Raw genomic sequence first — 22094 nt, forward strand, 5'->3', positions numbered from 1 at the left:
ACGAACCCGTGTCCCCTGCATCGGCAGGCGGACTCTCAACCACTGCGCCACCAGGGAAGCCCCTGATCGGAATTTTTAAAAGGAAGTTAAAGACTTTACTTAAAGCCTCGTTAAGCAAACACATAAAATCTTTTCATTGTAGGGGGTATTGTAGCATTGCCAAGAATTGTTTAAAATGTTGTTTCATTATTTATTTCAGTTTGTTTTTAGGTGTAAATATTTATATATATAAGATTTGCTACTCCGATTTAAAATTGTTCCAGAATATTGGTTCTTAGCCTGGGAACTTGGGGAGGAGGGAAGTATGAGTAGGAGAGAAAGCATATATATAAATTACTTTAAAATATCTATTTTAATAGTGTAATCTATTGTAATAGTATAAGGTGACTTTCAGAATGTATATAAATGGATGAAAGTTCATATTCATTTATACAAAAACATTCATTGAATGCTGGGAGGTGTTAAGGTGTTGAGAGGTTGGGCTGCCTTCTGTCTTGTTTTTTTGTTGTTGTTCTATCCTTTCTCCAAAGGAGTAGGGATGAGGCATGCTTCTAAGTGAATTTTAAATCCTTTAGCTATCAAGAGAATAAAGCTCTGAAATAGATCTAGATTTTTATTGCATAATAAACCAGAATGCTCATATTGTCTGCTAAATGTCTCCTGGATTCCATCCCAGTATCCTAACAAGATGAGGACGTATATTGCTAATATCTTTATATTGTCCCAGATAACAAAAGATTTTGTGTTCTCTTCTACCCTGACAGGTTGGTACAGAGGATATACCCTCCAGAATAAATCTAAAAAGGTATGGCTTATCGTTTTAGTTTGACATCTGTGTGCTAGTTTTGTGTGGTCGTATCTGATTCCATTATCTGCTGTCTGGAGACCTAGTTTGCTTTCTCTTTGACGGCTCGTCTTTAGATTTGAAAGCAAATTCTCTGACCTTGGCCATATTTCCCACCAGCCAACTCGAGGATAAAGGCCAGAGGTGAATTTGACACCGCAGGTAGGGCCTCTGCGGACTTCTCGCTCCTGGTTCCCTCAAGCTGAGCCTTAGGGTCACACAGGGACATTGCTCTGTTTTGCGGGGGGACCTGGGCTTCTCCCTTTATTCTTTAGTTCCAGTGCTGAAATCCCAGAACCAAAGGGTCTCCCCATTTCCACTTGACTCTTTCCTTTATTAAAAAATGGTTAAACCAGAGTAGTAGTTTTCAAACTGAAATCAGTAGAGTGGGTTATAACCAACATTTTCTTAAAAACAACACTGAAAAATAGAAGGAGAATAGAATGCGACAGTAAGTAGTGTTTCAGGAAACTTTTGTGTTAGGTATGTATTTTACAGTATTTTATGTATTTTTCATTATATTTTATGATGGTAGTGCTGGGTTGCTGTCTCATCGTGGGCAAAGAGTTTGAAAAATACTGACCCTCGTGGGTTCCTTTTGGCAGTGCCAAAGCTGCTACTCATCAAGCTAAAGAAAATCTGTGAGTTAGGTTAATACCCCCTCCGTTTGTTTTAGGTCAGGTCAGCGCTTTCCCTGTGACACTGCACGTTGGGACAGCATAGCCTGTCAGCACTTTCTTTTGAAAAGAACAAAGTGGATAGGGTTGTACTATTTCACAGTTAGTTCACATGTAAAATGGTGAATTGGGAGGGGTGAGAGAAACATTTCAGAATTTATCAACAGCTAAGTAAAAAAAACAAAAAACAAAAAAACCCCTCACAAATCCACAGGTTTTACTCTTCAGATATGGCACAATACAGAAGTGATGCTAGCACACAGTCTCAAAAGAGCTACGGGCCCAGAAAAACACTTTCCCACAAGGTATAGGGCCATTTAAAGCCAGGACTGTCCTGGACTTCCCTGGTGGACCAGTGGTTAAGGCTCTGTGCTTCCAATGCAGCAGGCTTGGGTTCGATTTCTGGTCAGGGAGCTATGGTCCCATGTGCTGCGTGGTACGGCCAAAAAACCCAAAAAACAGGACTGTCCTACTCAAGCTTTCTACGTTGTTGACTCTCAGATTCTAACACTCAGTATTTACACACGTGTGTGGACACACACAGTTTATTAACTCTGACAGTTTAATAATCTACCAAAACAAAGGCGTATTTGCTTTTAATGCAGGTATCAACTCCCACAATTTTGATCCTTTTATCCCTCCCCAAATACTGATGCTGAATTTTTCTACCCACAGTTAGATGCTTGTGCCCCGTGTCTTCATTTTCAGCTTAATTATAATGAAAATAATTATAAATTATTTGATTACGTGAATAATCTCTTGCTGACTTTAGTTTCCCTGGGCTTTCACATAAGGACCTAAGCTAGCAGACGTTCTGGCGTGAATGAGAGCATGATAGGACCAAAGCAGAAGACCTTTTCTTCTGGGATGCTTGTTAACTAGAGAACCTAGTTTACAGCCACCTCTGCTTCTTGGTTTGGGTTTAACCCTATAGTGTTTATTTTACTCATAATTATGGAGGTGGTAGTTATTTTTCAAAGCATGAATAGAGTGAACAATTTTGAAGTTCTAAATTTCTTCAAGAGCAGCAGTACTTATGTCACCTAATTACCAATCCTTTAAAAAAAAGTTAATTTAAAAACATAAACAAAAATCCACTCTCAGATAAGGTCATATGAACTTTAAGATCAAAGGGAATTTTTTAACTGGTGAATGTGAATTGTGTTGAAACAAGGCCCCAGACCACAGTTTTCCCTCTCAGAGAGTAAGAATCTGCAGTCTGTAAGAATCTTTCCGGAGCATCTCTAAGGCACCCTGTGATATACGTCAGAATCCATCTGTTGTCTGCTTTGGAAAGTGGGTGGATGGGGTGCTTCACTAAGATCTAAATGACAAGGTCTCGGTGTGTTTTAAATTTTTTTGAAACCCTTTTAAACTTCCAATCTCACTCTTGAAAAGAATTATTTCAGTAAGAGCTTTTCTTAGCTCTTGATAACTAAACTTTGTAGTTCAGTGAAATAATAGTACAAACAAGGGCCATGCATTTCCTTGTTGACTTATAAGTTGCAATATCTTTCTAGTAGGAAAAACAAGGAATTCCGAGTCAGCTGTCATGAACTATACTCAACTTTGACACCCCTTCATTAGGGAATCCAGCCTAGTTGAAATGCTATTCCTAATGCTATTTCCTTGTTTGCCAGTCTTTAGGGGAAGAGCTGTTTTAATGGAAATTTTTGGTGTTATTTACAAGCAGACCTAACCGGTTAGAGTGGTGATAAAACATGCTAGTGGTTTTACAAATGGAAGAAGCCAAGAGCTTTGCAGAAACTGATCATTGATCCTGGCAGGATTATGGAATTATGGATAAGGGCAGTATCTGGAAAATAATTAGTTCATTTTTTTTTTCCCCCTCAAGTGGGTAGGTTGCATTGAGAAAGCACAAGCAGAACTGAGAGATAGGCTGTAAATCAGAAATATATTACCTAGGTTTATTCTGGCTTTCTGTGTGTCAGAATGGTGTAGGAAAAGGCCTACAGCCTCAGATTTACCAGAGCAATTAAATGGCTGTAAGTGGACATGTGTTGTCATGGAAAGATGATGCCTGCAAGTAACAGAGTGAAAATACAACAAAATAGATACTCTCTTAATATGAAAATCATGTCTGTGTACCCAGCATAAGTTATCTGCTTATGATCTGCTTAGACATCACAAAATAAGCCACTTGTATTACGAATGTTTCTGTTTTGGATTTCTCCCAGTTATGAGGAGACCAGTCACCAGATTGTAGATGTATGAAACAGTTAATTGGTCCTCTTATCTTCTTGATTTGAAAACTCTTCTGCCAGGATATTCCTTGGGACCAGCAGTGTTCCATCTTATTTTAACCTGCAAATATGGCGCCTGATAACTGCTGCGTTGAGTGGTTTCAACGCTCCACCTTTTTATGATTTCTGGCCAACTTTTTTATTGTAGTAAAATATACTTGATAAAAAATTTACTACTTTTAACTCTTCCACAATGTACAGTTCAGGGGTATTAAGTACATTCACACTGTTGTGCAACCATACCACGATCCAACTCTAGAACTTTTTCAGTATCCCAGACTGAAACTCTGTACGCATTAAACACAAACTTACCCTTCCTCCCTCCCCCAGCCCCTGTTAACCCCCGTTCTACTTCCGTCCCTATGAATCTGACTACTCTAGGTCCTTCATACAAGTGAGATCAGACAGTAATTGTCCTTCTGTGTCTGGCTTATTTCACTCAGCATCCTGTCCTCAAGGTGAGTGCTGAGCACCCAAGCCTCGTTCTCCACAGAGATCATCGTCAACAAAACATTTACCTCAACCTAGCGGATGGAAGAAACACCCAAGGTTTCTTAGGCATCCTAAGGACAGATCTGGAGCTTCAGAACCCCGTTAATCTGGCCCAAAAGGAATTACACACACGTTGAATTTTTGTTTGTATTTAACTCTTTGATTGGTTTTCCAAAATCGCTCTGAATCCTGTCCCTATAATGAAAGAGGTCAGCGTTACCTTGTCTCTCTGTGCGTTCTGGGTCTTCATCAGTAACAAGACTGGGATGATGCTTTCTCACTCATATGCCCCACACTTGCCCGTTTCTCAACGCGAGGAAGGGCGGGTGTGTCTGTACTTTTTTTTGGTTCTTCTGCCTGGCGGGAAAGGATGGCCCTTTTGCTTCTGACTCGAGCAGTGGCAGGATCCACCTTGTCATCACCAGTGCTGGGAGCAGCATAGTCTCAAATTTTCTTGCAGTTTCCTGTTTTATTGGCAAAGGATTAAAAGAGGGAAAGGAGAGAATTGCTCAGATAAACATAGCACATAAAACTAGACGCAAGACCAACCCGGCTTGAAATGCACTAGTTTTCTGGCTCCGAATGGATTAAGGATCGCTGGGTACACACGCATCTCTGACCCAGTCTCCCAGGGAGTGAGCTATCCCTCTCCCACCTTGTGGTCAGTCTCCCCTGACGTTGGGTGTCCACGTGGTCGCACTTCTACAGGCTCAGGGCTATGAGCGCTTGAGCCAATGGGGCCAGTTGAACAGCTTCTTCTGCTTCTCCTGGTCTGGACTGAAAAGTACCATAAAACAGGGACCAGCAGTGCTTTTCTAGATGGCAGTGTCTCTGTCTACTGATGAGCATATCATGCGGTTGAATAACAGAAGCTTTCGGCTTTTAAGAAAACTCACATCCATGGCTTGCTTCCTGTTGGTTGGATCCAATCTTCAGTTCTGCAGTTTTTACCCACCACTTTCCAGTGTTTCTCTTAGGTCTTTCTGGGCTTAGTTTTCCCACGGGCAATGTCACAATACTGACGACGAATTGCCTCTTAGGGACATAGAACGGAGAGCAATTTGAGACTGAAAGGTGCTAAAAATAACCAGATAACAAGTCCTAATTGATTCCATGCATTTTGTTTAAGTGAAAGTGCTGAGGGGAATGACTCTAGAAAATCACTATAATTTTACGGGCCACTAAGTACGTAGCCCTCCATCTCACTAATTATATGAAACCCTTTAAGGGAAGCATATCATGGCATGTAGGACCTGGAGGGGTTTTAGGATCTCACTGTTAAACACTTTACCATGATGGCAGCTCTGAGCTGACCCGGACATGTATGCCTGGTCATTTACGGAGCATTTATTTTATGCTCTCTGAACCCAAGGATTAATTTATACCTTTTCAGTGTTTCAGGCTTGCTTTCATTTAGGTAGGCAGATGATGTAATTGATGTCCTACAGCCTTGACTGCAAACTGTAGCTGTTGTCCAGGCATCCTTTCCGCTCCCCCACTCATCCTTGCTGCTGTCTGTGCTCTTTACTTTGGGCTGAGATTTTTACGGCCACATAACCCAAGTTCTTCTCTCCGTAGGGTATTTTCCCTGAAACGTATATCCATTTGAAAGAGGCCACTGTAGAAGACCGTGGGTAAGTTCTAACGTAGGAAGACTCCTAACAGGTGAGGAAGATGTAAAATATCCTTATAGATTTTATGAAGTCAGAAAATATCATTTTGTGCATTATTGTCTCAGCTCATCAATTCCACTTCTCGGATGAAAGGGAAATGAATAAAAACTTTTTCCTGACATCCTTCCTTCTTCTGTCTTCTTTTTTGATACTTATTTCTTCCCCAGAACAGTAAAGACAGATAATGAACGGAGAGAGCCTTTACTTTCCTCTTGCACTGGCTGCTCACTGATCGCGTGCCTATGTGTGTGTGTGTGTGTGTGTGTGTGTGTGTGTGTATGTATGTGCGTGTGCATGCATGAGTGTGCACACACATGAACGTTTGGTGCTCTTTGGACCTTAAGACCTGAGAGCTGCCCTGATCGCGTGCCTATGTGTGTGTGTGTGTGTGTGTGTGTGTGTGTGTGTGTGTGTGTGTGTGTGTGTGTGTGTGCGTGTGCATGCATGAGTGTGCACACACATGAACGTTTGGTGCTCTTTGGACCTTAAGACCTGAGAGCTGCCTGTTTGGGAACCTTGGGGGATGATAGGTGAGCATACAACACCCTGCACTATTCAGCTCTGAACCTTGGACAAGTCAGTGCACCTGGGGCTTTCCCCCTGCAAATCAGAGAAAACAAATCTGTCCCCACGTAGGTCATGAACTTGATATGAAATTATGAACTAACTAATGTGTGCGAATGTGCTCTGCAGAGAAAATCCACTTAGCTGGTGAGCGAGCGGGCAGGAGAGTTAAGGAGGGAATAAAGAGAGCCTGGAGCAGGAATCCCAGGGCCGTTAGAGAGTGTGGAGTGGGTCACAGAGGAACTCTGGCTAACAGCTGCAGAGAACATTCTCAGCCATAAGTTCTGCACCCTCGTTTTATAGACGAGAGCTAGAGACGTGCCCCAATTCACACATAATCAGGGCTGAAAAGCAGGTGTCTTGCCCTCCTGGAGAATCTTCTTTCTGATTCCTAGGCAGCCTCCAGGGTCACTTACAGCCACGTTGGTGGAAGGGCAGGGTTGGGGGCATATTCCCACCAACTAGTGTTGCCAGGTAAAATGCAGGATGCCCAGTTAAATTTGAAATTCAGATAACAAGTAATTTTTTACATGCATGTCTCAGATATTTCCTGAGACATACTTAGGCTTAAAAATTATTTTAATCTATCAAATCCAAACCTAACGGGGTGTCTTGTATTCTTATTTACGCCTGGCAATCCCACCACTAATCCCCATTTGTTTGCTTTCACTCTCTCCTTTTCTCCTTTTGCTAATCATAAAAATACCCGACAGGATTTACGTGCATTAGTGGCAGGTTTGCCTTGTTAAAAGTCTGCTGTAAGTGAGGATTTGGGTATATGTACGTTTTCTGTGCAGTGAGACAGCAGATGAGAAGCAAACCTAGTACCACTGCAAAAGAGGGTCCCACCTCAGTCCCACAGCAGGTCCTGTGTGAGGCTCCAAGCCCCAGGACCCTTGTGCCATGAACACTTCTCCACCCACCCACCCTCCCTAATGAAATGGCTGCTTGGCAGAACCAGCGAAAGTACTGGATTTGGGCTTCCATCCCTGGCAATTGCTGCAGCCAGCCTGGTCGGTATCTGAAGCTCCTGTAAAGATCCAGAATGGGGAGGTAGAGGCTGGGCTCTATACCCATTCATTTAGAGAATCGTGATGTGTTAAGCTCTTTCTCTTTTCTCAGCTGCTTGATGTGATAAAAATTCTCTACCCAAACCTTCCCTAAATGGACAAGGTTTTTTTTCGGTTGAAGCCCAACCAGCCCATTCCCATCTTTGAGTTGTAGGGATCACGACCTCCATCAAGAAAAGCCACGGTGATCCACCCAGAGTGAAGGGAGCATCTGTCTGTTCTCTTTAGGCAGCACGAGACTGTGATTCCCGGGGAGCTCCCACTGGTACAGGAGCTCACCTCGACACTGCGGGAATGGGCCGTCATCTGGCGCAAGCTCTACGTGGTGAGTTTGCCCCTGGTGCTTGGAGCCTGTGGCATTATTCCTGGGCCCTCAGCCCGTCTGTTCTGCTGCAAGGGATCGGCCACTCATTAGCTCTCTGTATGGAGTGGGTGTATCTTACCTGGACAGCGCGATGGCTGATAACCAGCAGATTCCCATTTTCGCCATGTAGAGCGGCTGATGATGTGGGTGGTGGAGGAAGTGGGCATAATCATGAGGTCAGTATTTTCCCAACTCGCATGCTGATTGTAAAGTTATAAGGATAATAAGAGCTGCAAACACATCGTCCCTACTAAGTGCCGGGAACTATTAATCCTCATAACACTCCTATAAAGTAGCTGTAATTATTACCAGTTTATCAATGGGGAAATTGAGGGACTTGCTCTTAGCCTCTGTGTGTATCCCAGTGAATAGACATTTGTCACTGTTTCAGTGCTCAGCCCCATGAGGGTGCACTCTCTACCTTCCATGTACCTTACCGATGCTGAAACGTGAATCACGTTAAACCATGCTCTGAAGAGTCTTCTTTTTGAGGCCAACTCAGAGTACTGTTTCTCACAACAATGGTTTGACCTTAGGATGCTAATAAGATATGCCAGGTCAGTGGGAAATGACACAGGAGCCAGCACATTCTCTCCCTGATAAACCATAATCACAAGTTTTGTGTGTGGGTGTGCAATCAAGGCAAGGTAAATCTAGCACTTAATAATATTATCAGGCTGAGTACACCTGGGGCAGCCATCTTGTAGGAGGCCAAGAACTCTGAGTCTGGCGGCAGCAAGCCTGCACCCATGTCCACTTTAGGAAGCTCCTTTCTCAGACACTGGAATGCACAGACACTGTTTTCTAAAGTTTCCTCTTTCCTGGAGACCTTGTGGGTAGGCATCATTAGGTCTTGCCTTCTGTAGGCATCTTCCAGGCTTCCATGGCTGACTAAGAATTCCTATGAATGTACTGATGTATTCCCTGGCCCATTGTGTGAATGAGATTAGTCAGGACTCGACTCAATGCCTGGGAGCCCGTCTCTTTCCTTATGTGGCTTAGTTCATCTAAGTTTTTTTCAGTCATATATTGATTCTACATTTTAACTCGCAAAAGCCAATCTTACTAAGTAACTGGGAGCACCTCACTCTAGACCCTCATACTAAAAACAAGAATCAAAACTCATTCTAGGGCTTCCCTGGTGGCGCAGTGGTTGAGAGTCCGCCTGCCGATGCAGGGGACACGGGTTCGTGCCCCGGTCTGGGAAGATCCCACATGCCGCGGAGCGGCTGGGCCCGTGAGCCACGGCCGCTGAGCCTGCGCGTCCGGAGCCTGTGCTCCGCAATGGGAGAGACCACGGCAGTGAGAGGCCCGCATACCGCCAAAAAAACCCCTCATTCTAGCATAACTTCTAGCAGTTAGTATAAGATATTTCATTTCCCAGGGTGGAGCACAGCAATAGAAATCACCAACCCATTCTGTGGAAAAGCCCGTGATTTTTCTCCACCTGCGCATCCTTCAAGGCCCCACTGAAGTCCTTTTTTCTTCATAATGTGTCTCTAAACACACCGATCCATAATGTTTCCTTCTGGACTATGGGAGCACTTCCTCCTGAACCAATCATCTGGCCCCTGGGGCACAGTGCCTTGTAATGCAAGTGATCTTTTGATCTCTTTATGTTTCATGGAGGAGAGAGCTAACCTGTAAATTCTTAAATCACGAGCTGGGGAGAGATGCTGTTTTAAGCCCTTTGGCCTACATCGATCATCTTGTCCTTCTGTTGAAAGCACTCTCTGGTTCCAGTTAATTGATTGGTTAGTGGTGGATGTAACAAGGTTGATGGATGGGTTAGTTCCTTAACATGGTCTTTCTGGAAATTGGCGAGTGGTGAAAAATATATTAGCTAATAAGTACTGGGAAATGAGATTTTTATAGCTGTAATCTACAAGAGTGGAGAGTATGAATGAGCTAGAGTTTTCTTCTTGCTAAAACACAACTCTTGTGCTTAGTTCATGATCTGTGTCTAGTACGTGTTTACAGATAATTGTGCCAAGTCTGCTATTGGCTAGGAATGAGAAATAAGTGAGACAGGGAGGAAGAAATATGATTTATGTATTTGGGCTTCTAAAATCTTTTAAGCTCTGGTTGAGGATTTCCTATGTGGAAGTTCCACTATTTATTAGCAGAATTGAGTTCTAAGTTAAAAAAAAAAAAAAAAAAGAAAACGAAAATTCCACCCTCCTCTCGCGGGGCAGCACATTTCCCATCTTAATCTTGACGTCTCATAAAATAATGATTTTGTTATTGTGAGTTGTTTTTTAGATGTCTTATAGCTGCTATTGGTTGACTAAAAGGCATTCATTGTGGGGATCTTAATCAGTTGATAGGGCTGAAAATCTGCTGCTTTTGATAGCGTGCTCACCCATTCAGAAATGATCCATTTCAAATGGAAATCTTGGCTTTTTCTTTTTTTTCCTGTCCCTTCCTAAAGCATTGACAGTTCACTTCAGACAGAATGTCTGAAATGCTTTCTCAAAAATCTGTATGTCAAAGTAGCCAGCCTTGGGGCTTCCCTGGTGGTCCAGTGGGTAAGACTCCACGCTCCCAATCCAGGGGGCCCAGGTTCGATCCTCGGTCGGGGAACTAGATCCCACATGCTGCAACTGAGAGCCTACGTGCTGCAAATAAACATGCTGCAATGAAGATCCTGCATGCTGCAACTAAGATCCGGCGCAGCCTAGATAAATAAATAAATATTATTTTAAAAAGTAACAAGCCTTAAATATTATGATTCACTGGGAAAAAAGTTAAGGGAACCCAGATCTGTAGGTTTCAATCACCACCCCACCCCCCTGCCCCGAGACATGCGCGCGTACACACACACACACACACACACACACACACACACACACACACACTTTTTTAAAAAAAATAAATTTTATTTATTTATTTTTGACTGCACTGGGTCTTTGTTGCTGCGTGCGGGCTTTCTCTAGTTGTGGCGAGGGGGAGCTGTTCTTCATTGTGGTGCGCGGGCTTCTCATTGCGGTGGCTTCTCTTGCTGCGGAGCATGGGTTCTAGGCACATGAGCTTTGGTAGTTGTGGCGCGTGGGCTCAGTAGTTGTGGTGCACGGACTCAGTAGCTGTGGCTCACTGGCTCTAGAGCACAGGCTCAGTAGTTGTGGCACATGGGCTGAGTTACTCTGCGGCATGTGAGATCTTCCCGGACCAGGGCTCGAACCCTTGTCCCCTGCATGGGCAGGTGGATTCTTAACCACTGCACCACCAGGGAGGCCCCACACAAGCATTTTTATTGGTGTTTGCTTTCTGATTCTGTGTGTAAGTTCCTTCAGTCTGTGTAAAGATGAATACAGGTTTTCCTAATCTACATCAGTACTTTTATCTCTCACGCATTTTCTCCCACAGATTATGAAACCAGGCATTGTGTTTGGTGTCTTTAAAGACATCTTAGAGCCTCCGCCTTTCTCCACAACACATTTCTTAGTTCTCTTCTTTTCAGTCTCAGTTCATGAGAAATTTAGGAGGTAGGTACAGAGTCTTAAGTGAGAGGAAGATGCAGTCCACTAACCAGGTTAAGCCCAGCCATGTAGACACAGGTAATTATTCTAGAAGGGAAAGATATTTGTATAGCTGTGATTTCTTTTTAGCAGTCTTACCATAACCTTGTGAAATTACCATAAATATGTTTTAAAGTGGGGATGTGGCGGCCATGCCAAGGAGCGAGGAACCCACCCATCCAGAGTAGAAAGAAGAAATGGTAATTCCCGCAGTTCCTTTTTTCTCTTTGTTATATTAGTATTATTTATGAATTTATTATCTTTCCTGTATGCTTTGGAGAAGAAGCAAGCTGTAGGGGACAGACAGGGGACTAGAAATTAGGAAGCATGGTTTCTCATCCAGGCCCTGCCCTAACTGACTCTGGTTTTGGACGAAGTGCTTGAAGTCTCCAAGTGTCTGCTGGATTTTACCCATCTGTTAAAACGATGCAAAATCTGCCTTGTTTACTCCATAGCGTTGTGAGGGTATAAAAAGAAATCATCGTGCAGGCTGACCATCAAGGACTCTGCAGACGTGAGCATGAGAGTCTTGATGTCTTAGCTGGAAACAGTCGCGCCCTGGACGTCCTCCCTCGGGGCAGCCTGGGAGACTCTGAAGCTCCCTTCCCTGTCCCCCCTTATCCAAGGTCACTTCCTTTGTCTTGTGTTGTGGTCTTAGGCGGAGCGGCCTTGAGCACTCAGTAGCTAGTCTATGTGTTTCTCCCCATAGATAGTGAGCCTCCTTAGCTTAGGTTCCAGTCCAAGAGACAGGGATCATTCCAGAAAGGAAAAGGGAAGCACGTGGATGCTGCATGGAAATGCACCGCAGTTTCTGACGAGCTTTGCCTGCACTGCTGATCGTCCTCCATTGGAACCTATTTACCGGGCATTTTCAGTGCTTGATCAGGAAAGGAGGGAACACTGTGAAGGAGGACGTGGTTGCCTGGTGAAGTGGCAAAACTGGGGGCATTGGGGTCAGAGAGGCGGTTGGTTCTTAAATTCTGACTTGCTGGGAATCCCCTGGCGGTCCAGAGATTAGGACTCCACGCATTTACTGCTGAGGGCCCGGGTTCGATCCCTGGTCGGGGAACTAAGATCCCACAGGCCGCGCCGCGTGGCCAAAAAAACAAAAATTCTGACTTGCTCCCTTACTTGGTATGCACTTTTATATTCAGAAAAAAATAACAAACCCAGTAATAGTGCAAACAAACAAGCAAACCCAAGCAGAAAGAACACAGATTCTGCAGGCAGGGATTTTGGTTCAGGGTGTGCCACTAGAGGATTTTACAGCCCAAGACAAGTCAAAGGACTTCCTAAGTTTTCCTTTCCTCGGCTTCAGTGGTAATTATATATTACACATGCCTTGCAGATTTGCTGTAGAATTCAATAAGATAATCTGTGTCACATTCCTGGGACAGTGCCTGCACATTGTCGTCAAAATGTGACAGCCCCTGACTCTCCCCTTACTACACTGCTTCAGGAAAGAGCTGATTCATGTTGAAAAGTGTTAGGAGGGCTAGATCCACATGGAATTTTGCCCTGAGGTAGTTTAAGGGTGTGCCTGCCACCTACCGGGTGGGCTCCCTTCCAGCCCTAGAGTTACTTAGCTACGCTAGGTGGATAGTTTTTAAGTATTCCATTCAGTGTTTTCTGTTGCCTCTCAGGATCTTGCGGGGTTTTCCCCAGCTGTGAAAAGTAGATCCAGTGAGCTGAACTTGGCCTCTTTTCCTTCTTCCCTGCCATGCGAGTTGCCTCAGCTAGAAGGGCGGACCCCTATGCATCGATTTCTACACGATGGTTGGATGTAATATCTAAGTTCACCTTTCCAGTGACAACCCAGTTATACTTTCTGAATACGCACAAATCTGCACCCCACGTCATACTTATCCTGTTTTCTCAACTAAAAATCAGGTCTTGAAAACTGACAAGTTGGAGTATATTTGTGGGGACGTCGGGACAAGACTTTTTGGAAGAGGAGCTGTCCCAGGAATTCTGAGGTGTTTGGTCATCATAAACATACTCTCTAATGCCGCACCCTGAGATTAAATGCGGTGCTGTTTCCCACCTTCCAGTGGGCGAAATGGTTTGGTGAGGTTTAGTCAGCCAGGCTGTTTTGTTCATACAAGTTCGGCAGACTGAACCTGATCCGATTTTCTTATGGAAAAGAGATTGCAGAAGAGCCTGATGGTGGAAGGTGGTTAATACAGCTTGTTGAATCAGGTGAACTTAATTGCTAAAAGGCAGTTCATTGAAAGGATTGATCTCCTCTCATTGAAAGTTTACCAGCAAAAGAGAACCTCGGGCTGGCCTACAGTCCTGTAAAAATCTAGAGCAGAGCAAGTGCCTGTCACCAAGGCGGGGGTGGGGAGACTTGCCGGACACCATGAATCGCCCTTTCATCCCATCTTTGCATATCCAGGCAGATTAAAGCTACTCAACTCTAATCTTTTTGAACTGGTGGTTATTACTGGCTGCTGGCGCATATGCTCTGAAGTGTAATTAAGCTGATCTCAAGGTTGAAACCGATGTCTGATCGCTTATTACTAGGGACAGAAAACTCTCATAGAAAGCTTCGTCCTGGTGTCAGGGCATTTCATCTGTGAGTTGCGAGCCCTGCTTTGGTGCATGGCTCTCACGAGAGGCAGTTGTGGGGCGATGGCCAGAACAGGGTAGAGGTGGCGCTTTGGGTGTTCTTCCAGTTTTGTTTTCCTCTGACTTTGGTGCCTGGCTTCCAGGATTTCCTGTACTATTTCCAGAGGCAAAAACTGTCTTTTAGTGGAATCTTCTCTTTAAAAATCGAGCTTTTGCTAGTCAGGCCAAGCCTTTAGCTGACAGAGAGAAAAAGCACTAGGATGGATGGGAAGAGAGGCAGGGCCCCTGCGGATTCACGTCCTCCCAGAGCTAAGGGTCAGTGCAGCACAGGACACAGAACGACCAAGACACCAGCCATCCTGGTTCCCCGAAGGTCCAGATACTCCGAAAAGACATGAGATTCATTGCGAAGAGCTATATACAGGGGAAATTTGATATAGAGCCACCACACTGTGTGAGTACATCAGGACTGAGATGGTCCGAGTCAGATATATTTAATCAGGAGGTTGCTTGGAGGTGTAATTGAATTTAATGTCTCAGCCATAGACTTGAAGACTCTAATCCTTGGGAATGGATCTCATTGCTGGTCCCCTGATTTTACAGATGGGCATATCCCAGAGGGAATAATTTGCTCAAAGTCACTTAGCAAGTTAGTGATGGAATTAGAGACCAAGTCCCCTGTACTTTCAGCAAAGAAGGTTTACAATGGAAGAGGAGAGGTTGGTGAACAGAGGAAATATTGATTCTTTTGCAGAGGGAGAGGTGAGGTGGAGGACCAGAGAAAGAGGCTTTTGACTCTGGTCTGCATTCTTTGGGAAAGAAAGTGAAGAATAGAATCCAGGTTTTCTGACACCCAGTGGGGTGGTGCCATTGTCTCAATGGCCCTCAGAATTTCTAAATTACTCAAAGGATGGCTTCTGTATTTCTGCCACTATTGAAGATAAAGCTGTTTCTTTTTTTCTTGTCCCTTTTTTCTTCTCTTTAGAAATTCTTTAAAAAAAAAAAAAAAATAGACACCCAGAATAGAAATGTAAAAAGTGAGACCTCAAAGATAGTCAGGTAGAAAAGAGGGATAAATTCTAAGCAAATGCAGGAGTATCCTTACTGTCTAGTTAGAAGAATATTTAGATTTCTCTATTTTGTGTAGGAATTCCTCAAACCGAAACCAGAGTGTTATTTTAAGTTCAAGCAGTCACAGTTTGTTTTTCGGTCGCTCCTGTGTCCCGGGCTTATTCTGCGGAGAGGATCAAAGAAATTATTAAATACATTCCTTGCCCTCCTGAATTCTGTGACAATGGCTGCTCGTATAAAAAGACTGAGATTAGTGAAGGCTAGAGACAGGAGAAAAGGCACTCTGTAATGGGCAGGCTTGGGTGTAACAGGGAGGAAAGATGGAGACCTGAGTCCTCGGCTCCTGGTGTTAATGGGGTGAGCTTGATTTTCTCCTCACCTGTCCTCATTTGCTTCCCCAGGAATCCAAAAAGTGTCAGGGGCCAGCTACTGCATAGAACATCCACGTAGGACAATCTTAGGAATGTGGCAACAAAATCTGTTTCCTTAAAGTAAATGGGAAAGTCGCTTTCTTTGGTGTGTTCCAGCGTGTCTACTCACAATTAATTTGGCAAAGTGAACCAGAAAAGAATGGCCATCTTCATCCTTCTTTGGGGGGAACTCTTGGCAAAGCAGGCTGATACGGACAGGCAATAATTAAATTGCTTTGGATAGTGTCTAATATAATTGAGACCAAGAACTTGTGAATATATGCCCCAAACAAAGCGCTGTCTCATAGAGGATCCCCTGAGTCTCGGAGCCCTTTCTTTACGATATTATGAGACCTAATATCTTAATTAAAATGAGAAAACATTGAAAAAAAACTAACTAGGAGTAGAAAAATAGGTTGCAAGAAGAAAAAAAGATCCCTTTCTGCCTGGCAGCTTTGAAAGGCAAAGTTTTATGGGCTTAATTTCTCAGTTAGAAAGACAATGAGTTGGAAACATTTTATATGGAATTGAATGAAAAAAAAGTGTCGCTTTACCTTTGCTTTTAAAAGTCTCATTTATGTTTTTCTAAAAACTGGCTGATGAGAAAGAGGCAATTCCGAAAACGGTAAAAGCATAAAATGTAGGCGGTTTCAGAATTTTAATCAGCTTTCTCTTTCTGTGTTTTTCAGATCAATGGTATTAGCAGAGCGTTTTGCAATCGCAGATAAATGAGTTCTTCGTCTCTTTCTTCTGTGTTCTCACAGAACCTTGAACTTCTTGTAGGGCTCTTACCACATCTGCTAATCCAATTGTCTCCACTGTCCCCACTTAGGCTGAGGGCTCTTCACTCCACATTTACTTGTTGTTCACGAGTATCTTGGATATTTTCAGCCCTGATTCTAGTCGATAACCTGACCCAGGCGTCTGTACCTGGGATTTCTGTAGAAGAGCATCACTGAAGAACATGCTGGACAGCCATCAGCCACTTCTTTGTGTGGCTTTTTTTTTTTTTTTGCCTTGTTTTTATAGCAGATCCTAATATTCCCTATCATTTTAGAAGTGTATGGTTATACAAATATATCATGACTTTTCACCTATAAATGAAAAAGAAGTGGTCTCATAGTATATAGGGGGTGATGGTATATATTTGTGTATCAAAAGGAATGCACAAAACAGTTTTTCCTGACTGTTCTATCTAAAGTGGCCTCCTTCCCCCAGGTACACCCTATCATATTGCCCTATTTCCTTCTTGCACTTTTTATAATCTGAAATTATCCTGTGTATGTATACATAAATATTATATACATATAATATATGTATGTAATATTATATATGATATTGATATATTTATATTTACTATATAATTTTACTATATTTACATATATGTATACAAAAATTTACTTATTTATTGCTGCCTTCTCCTTCTGGAATGTGCAGAAACTTTATTTCCAGCACGTGGTAAATGCTTATTGACTTTTTTTTTTTTTTTTAATGAATGAATCCTTTAGGTAGAACCAGGGTCATAATGGCATGGATATCAAGTATTAGACTCTTAATATGATTGAGGCACAAATAATTAGCTGGTCGTAAGTTAATTTTAGTTCAGTCAGGAAGTTCTTACTGAAGCCCAGAATAATGGTTTCATTATTCCAGGTCTAACAGTTTCCGGATGGTCTAACAATTCAGTGGGGACTTTAATATTTCACATTCTCTTTTCGATTATCCCTTATCTCTGAAATTACAGTTCTTTCTCCATCCAGAATTCACGGATGCAGTACATTTTATAAGGTGCCTACTAGCTCCTAGGGATACAAAACTGAACAAGCTCCTTGTCCTATAGGTTCTTACCACCTGAGGGGAGAGGACGGCAAGCCAAGGTGGTCCAGGTTCTGAGTGCTGGCATAGGAATAAATTCCAGCAGCTGTGGGAGAGACGGCCAACCCAGAGTTAGGGTTTTGAGGAAGAGATTTCTGAGATTCTGTAGATGTCAGAATTAGCAGTTGGAGGAGGGTGTGCTGTGTGAGCGAGAGATGGGGAGCGTTCGGGGGCGGTGGGGGAAGAGGAGAAAAGTGGTTCCAGGTGGAGGAGTCACTTACTGAGAGAGTCTGGAGCATTTGGGAGAAATGGACATTGCTTTGCGTGGAAGGAGTGTAGGTTTTTCAGGTAGTGATCGGTGTACAATGCAGCTGGGAATGTGGGTCGGAGCCAAGATAGGAAGGACTTACATGCGATCTAGTGTATCTGGAGGACAGTGGAAATCACTGGAGGGTTTTAAGTAAAGGCGGGACACGGGCAGAATTTTAGGGGACATGGATGATTGGTACACTTATGAGTTAGGACTAACCATCCATCCTATCTATCCTACAAGTGCTTATCTGTTTCTAAAGCTGCACCAAAGGAGGAGGTGGGAATGGGTCAGGGCAAAGCCATCCCTAGTGATGTAACAAGGTCACCTCAACGTGCACAGCTCACTGCATGGCAGAGTTAATTGCTTAAATGACACCTTATAAAGGATCGGGTCTAAAGATGTTCTCATCTTCCATCACACCTTTTTTTTTTCTCTTTTTTTGGTCCTTTCCTCTGCCTCATTTTCCCACCTTAGAACAACAAGGTCACGCTCTTCCGCCAGCTGCAGCAGATGACGTACAGCCTGATCGAGTGGCGGTCCCAGATCCTGTCTGGAACCCTCCCCAAGGACGAACTGGCAGAGCTCAAGATGAAGGTCACAGCCAAAATCGATCACGGGAACAGGTAAACCAGGGATGACTTTTCACCGAGAACTTGGAAGAAAAACCACGCACGTTCATGCTAAGGACACAGCTCACCACGAGCTTGTGATCTTGGAGTTGCCAAAGAACAATGCTTAACTCTTCTCTTTCTGCCTTGGAAAACATTTAATTTTGTAGAAGAAAATTTGGCAATGCCCTTCATGGGTCAGATCCTGTGCTGGATCTCTGGTCTCAAGGAGATGATGGATGATCAGGGAATATGGGGCTTGAATGGAAGCAACTCCACTGCCAGACAAACTCAGAGGGTCTGAGCAACAGAAGCTGACAATTTCAGGGACCTGGGACTGTCTCTATCTTTATTCCTTTTTTTTTTAGGTTTTATTTTATACTGGAGTATAGTTGCTTTACAATGTTGTGTTAGTTTCAGGTGTACAGCAAAATGATTCAGTTATACATGTATCTGTTCTTTTTCAGATTCTTTTCCCATTTAGGTTATTGAAGAATACTGAATAGAGTTCCCTGTGCTATACATCAGGTCCTTGTTGTTTATTTTATATATAGTAGTGTGTATCTGTTAATCCCAAACCATAATTTATCCCTCCCCCCTGCTATCTTTCTTCTAACAGAGGATTTTAAATCAGCATGAGACTCATTCTCTGTCTTTCTGTCTGTCTTCCCCTAAGTGGGACCATTGCTTACATCGTGTAAAAACCAGATTTGCCAGAATAGTAAAGCATGTTTTTAGCCTGTCTCCAATAACGTCTAAAGAGTGAATCACATCATTCATCTTCCAGTTGGCTCGGTCAGATATGTAGGTTCCAGATGTTACTGCCCTTTGGAAGACGAAAAATTTAGTCGATTCATCAAAATTGATGGTGACCTGGGATGATTTGTCCTTCCTGACCAGCTCTTTTTAAAACACTGGGTTCGTTTCTCAGTTTTTGTTGATGATTCATTTGACATTTAGTTTTTTTTTTTTTTTTCTTGGCTGTGTTGGGTCTTCTTTTCTGCACGCGGGCTTTCTCTAGTTGCAGCGAGCGGGGGCTACCCTTTGTTGTGGCTTGCAAGCTTCTCATTGGGGTGGCTTCTCTTGTTGTGGAGCACGGGCTCCAGGCACGTGGACTCAGTAGTTGTGGCTCGTGGGCTCTAGAGCGCAGGCTCAGTAGTTGCGGCGCACGGGCTCAGTTGCTCCGCCCTTGTCTGTTCATAGGACTATAACCACAGGAGCTGCACTGCTAGTCATATAGTCCCGGGGAGACTCTTAAAAAACAGCTAAGATGGGATAAAGCAGCTCCCTCCTGGCACATGTGCTGCCTCTGTATTCTTGGGTCTTGGCACACTGTGGCATCAGCCTGGAGGCCTCTGGTCTCTGGCAAAGGATGATAACGTCCTACAGACAGCAGACCACGCTGGCCTTTTCATTTCAGCCCTTGGAAGCAGCTCAAGAAATTAAGCTGCTCCGTCAGTGCGTCCGTGACCCAGTCTCTGAGCAGCCAACAAGGCTCATTGCTCATAGTCTGGGTGGCCTGTGGATCTGGCTGCCATGGCAAGGGACCTGCCAGATTGAATCAGTTGATGGAGGTGCTATAAAACAGGGAGGCGGGAAATTAGGCATTTTTGCTTTCTTGCCAAAGACTTGGCACGTGCCACCGTTATCCCTGAACTTTCTTGCCCTGTGGACATCCTCGCTCCTAAACTGCTAGTGCCTGGAATGAACTGGGTGTTCAGATTGCAGTATCCTGTTTCCACCACAGTCCCAGCTTCTTAGAACTAAGCACAATTATTTCTGCTTCTCTGTGCACATCGGGCATAAAAAGCCTTGCTGGCATGGTGCCATGCAGGGACCGTATGGCCCTTACTATTCCCGTGCAGCACCCAGAGCTCCGTCTCAACACAGCCAGGGGCTTTCTTGTGCCAATAGGAGCTAACATTCATTGAGAGCCTATTATATGCTAGATACTGTACTGTGTGCTTTATATGCGTTATCTCATTTAATTCACACCACAGCCCTGAAGGGTAGGGAATAATTTACAGATGAGGAAACCAGGCCTTTGCAAAATTAAGTAGATGACCAAAGTCATCTTGCTAGCAAGTATTAAAACCAGGATGCAAATCTTGGTCCAGCTGACACCAGAGCCCATTCTCTGAGACAGATTTTGTGATACCAACAGCCAGGACTTAACTTCTTTGATTCCCTTTGTTGCTGTTGTTGTTTTTGGCCGCGCCGTGTGTCTTGTGGGATCTCAGTTCTCCGAGCAGGGGTTGAACCCAGGCCACAGCAGTGGAAGCCCGGAATCCTAACCACTAGGCCACCAAGGAACTCCCTTGAACTCCTTTAAAATGGTCTTGAAAAGGACTTCCCTGGTGGCTCAGTGGTTAAGAATCTGCCTGCCAATGCAGGGGACACGGGTTCGAGCCCTGGTCCAGGAAGATCCCACATGTCGCGGAGCAACTAAGACCTTGTGCCACAACTACTAAGCCTGAGAGCTCTAGAGCCCGCGAGCCACAACTACTGAGCCTGCATGCCACAACTACTGAAGCCTGCATGCCTAGAGCCTGTGCTCCGCAACAAGAGAAGCCACTGCAGTGAGAAGCCCCCTCACCGCAACAAAGAGCAGCCCCCGCTCGCCGCCACTAGAGAAAGCCTGCGCGCAGGAGCGAAGACCCAACACAGCCAAAAATAATAAATTAAATAAATTAATTAAAAAAACAAACAAAAAACAGTCTTGAATTAAGCACTGTCCCCCAGGCCAGTGCTTTTAAGGATATCAGGGCAAGCTCCCCAATATCTGAGCATTCGTCTTTTGTAGTTCCTATAGCAAACTACAGATGATTAGGGGAAAGAAGCATTGGTCAGATGATTTTGGTTAGAATTAGCGCCAATTTTGCCTTTCCTGTTGAGGTTCTGCAGACCAAATTACTTTGCATATTATATGAGTTTGGGTAACATTTTCGTAAGTTTTTTTTAGCATTGTTGTTGTATGGAAAGGAAGCAAAAATTGAAAGGAGAAGAGCCAGTGAACTCTTCTTATCTTGACTTGTCTGGCACCCAGCCTTTCAGCTGAATCCTCTGGGTTCTTCCGTGAAGACTCTTCAGGAAAGGGTCTGCTCCTGACGAGGACCGTTTCTTTCTTTCTAGAATGCTGGGGTTGGATCTGGTCGTGCGAGACGACAACGGGAACATCTTGGACCCAGATGAAACCAGCACCATCGCCCTCTTCAAAGCCCATGAAGTGGCCTCGAAGAGGATTGAGGAAAAGATCCAAGAAGAGAAGGTGAGCTTCCTCAAATGTGCAGACTTTGGCCACAGAGGTTCCATTGTTGCTTTTGTTTTTAATGAAGGAAAAGGAGTTAAGACAACAGAGGTGGAAATGTTGTTTAGCAAATCATTCATTCCCTCATTTTAGAAGCAAAATATTACAAAAAGAACAAGGCAGTTTTGTATATTCTGACCTGGGAAGATTGCAAAGATAATATATTAAGCAGAAAAGAGCAAGATGCAGAACAGTGTGTATAAAAGACTATTATTTGTGTTTCAAAAAAGAATATGCATACATCTGTGCTTGCCTATGTGCAGACTAACTGTAGTGATAGACAAGAAACTGACAATTAATGGATGCCTCTGAGGAGGAGAACTGGGTGGGAGAAAAGCCTCTTGACTCTGTAAACTTCTGTATTTAATACCTAGATCATGATTTCCAAAATAAATAAAATAATATTTACAAATAAAGTGTTTGAAAGATTTTAAAAATAGAAATTGGGCAACAAATAAAAATTCAAAATGTAGAGAAAAAGAAAAAAGTCACCTGTATTATGACAGCCCTAACATACTGATGTTTAGGTATAT

At 43.6% G+C, this 22094-nt stretch overlaps 1 protein-coding gene across 2 annotated transcripts in view; it reads left to right on the forward strand.

Annotated features, from left to right (window-relative positions):
- The window catches only part of DOCK5 (dedicator of cytokinesis 5), a 224520-nt gene that overhangs the window by 79549 nt on the left and 122877 nt on the right, over positions 1–22094 (forward strand). For both annotated transcript variants that reach the window (XM_024130807.3, XM_055087329.1), the window contains exons 3-7: positions 765–805; positions 5856–5911; positions 7813–7909; positions 18121–18269; positions 21387–21522. In XM_024130807.3, coding sequence (XP_023986575.1) covers positions 765–805; positions 5856–5911; positions 7813–7909; positions 18121–18269; positions 21387–21522 — 479 coding nt within the window. The remainder of the gene's footprint in view (positions 1–764; positions 806–5855; positions 5912–7812; positions 7910–18120; positions 18270–21386; positions 21523–22094) is intronic.

The sequence above is a fragment of the Physeter macrocephalus genome, chromosome 9 (assembly GCF_002837175.3).
Source record: "Physeter macrocephalus isolate SW-GA chromosome 9, ASM283717v5, whole genome shotgun sequence".
In the NCBI taxonomy this organism is placed as follows: Eukaryota; Metazoa; Chordata; class Mammalia; order Artiodactyla; family Physeteridae; genus Physeter; species Physeter macrocephalus.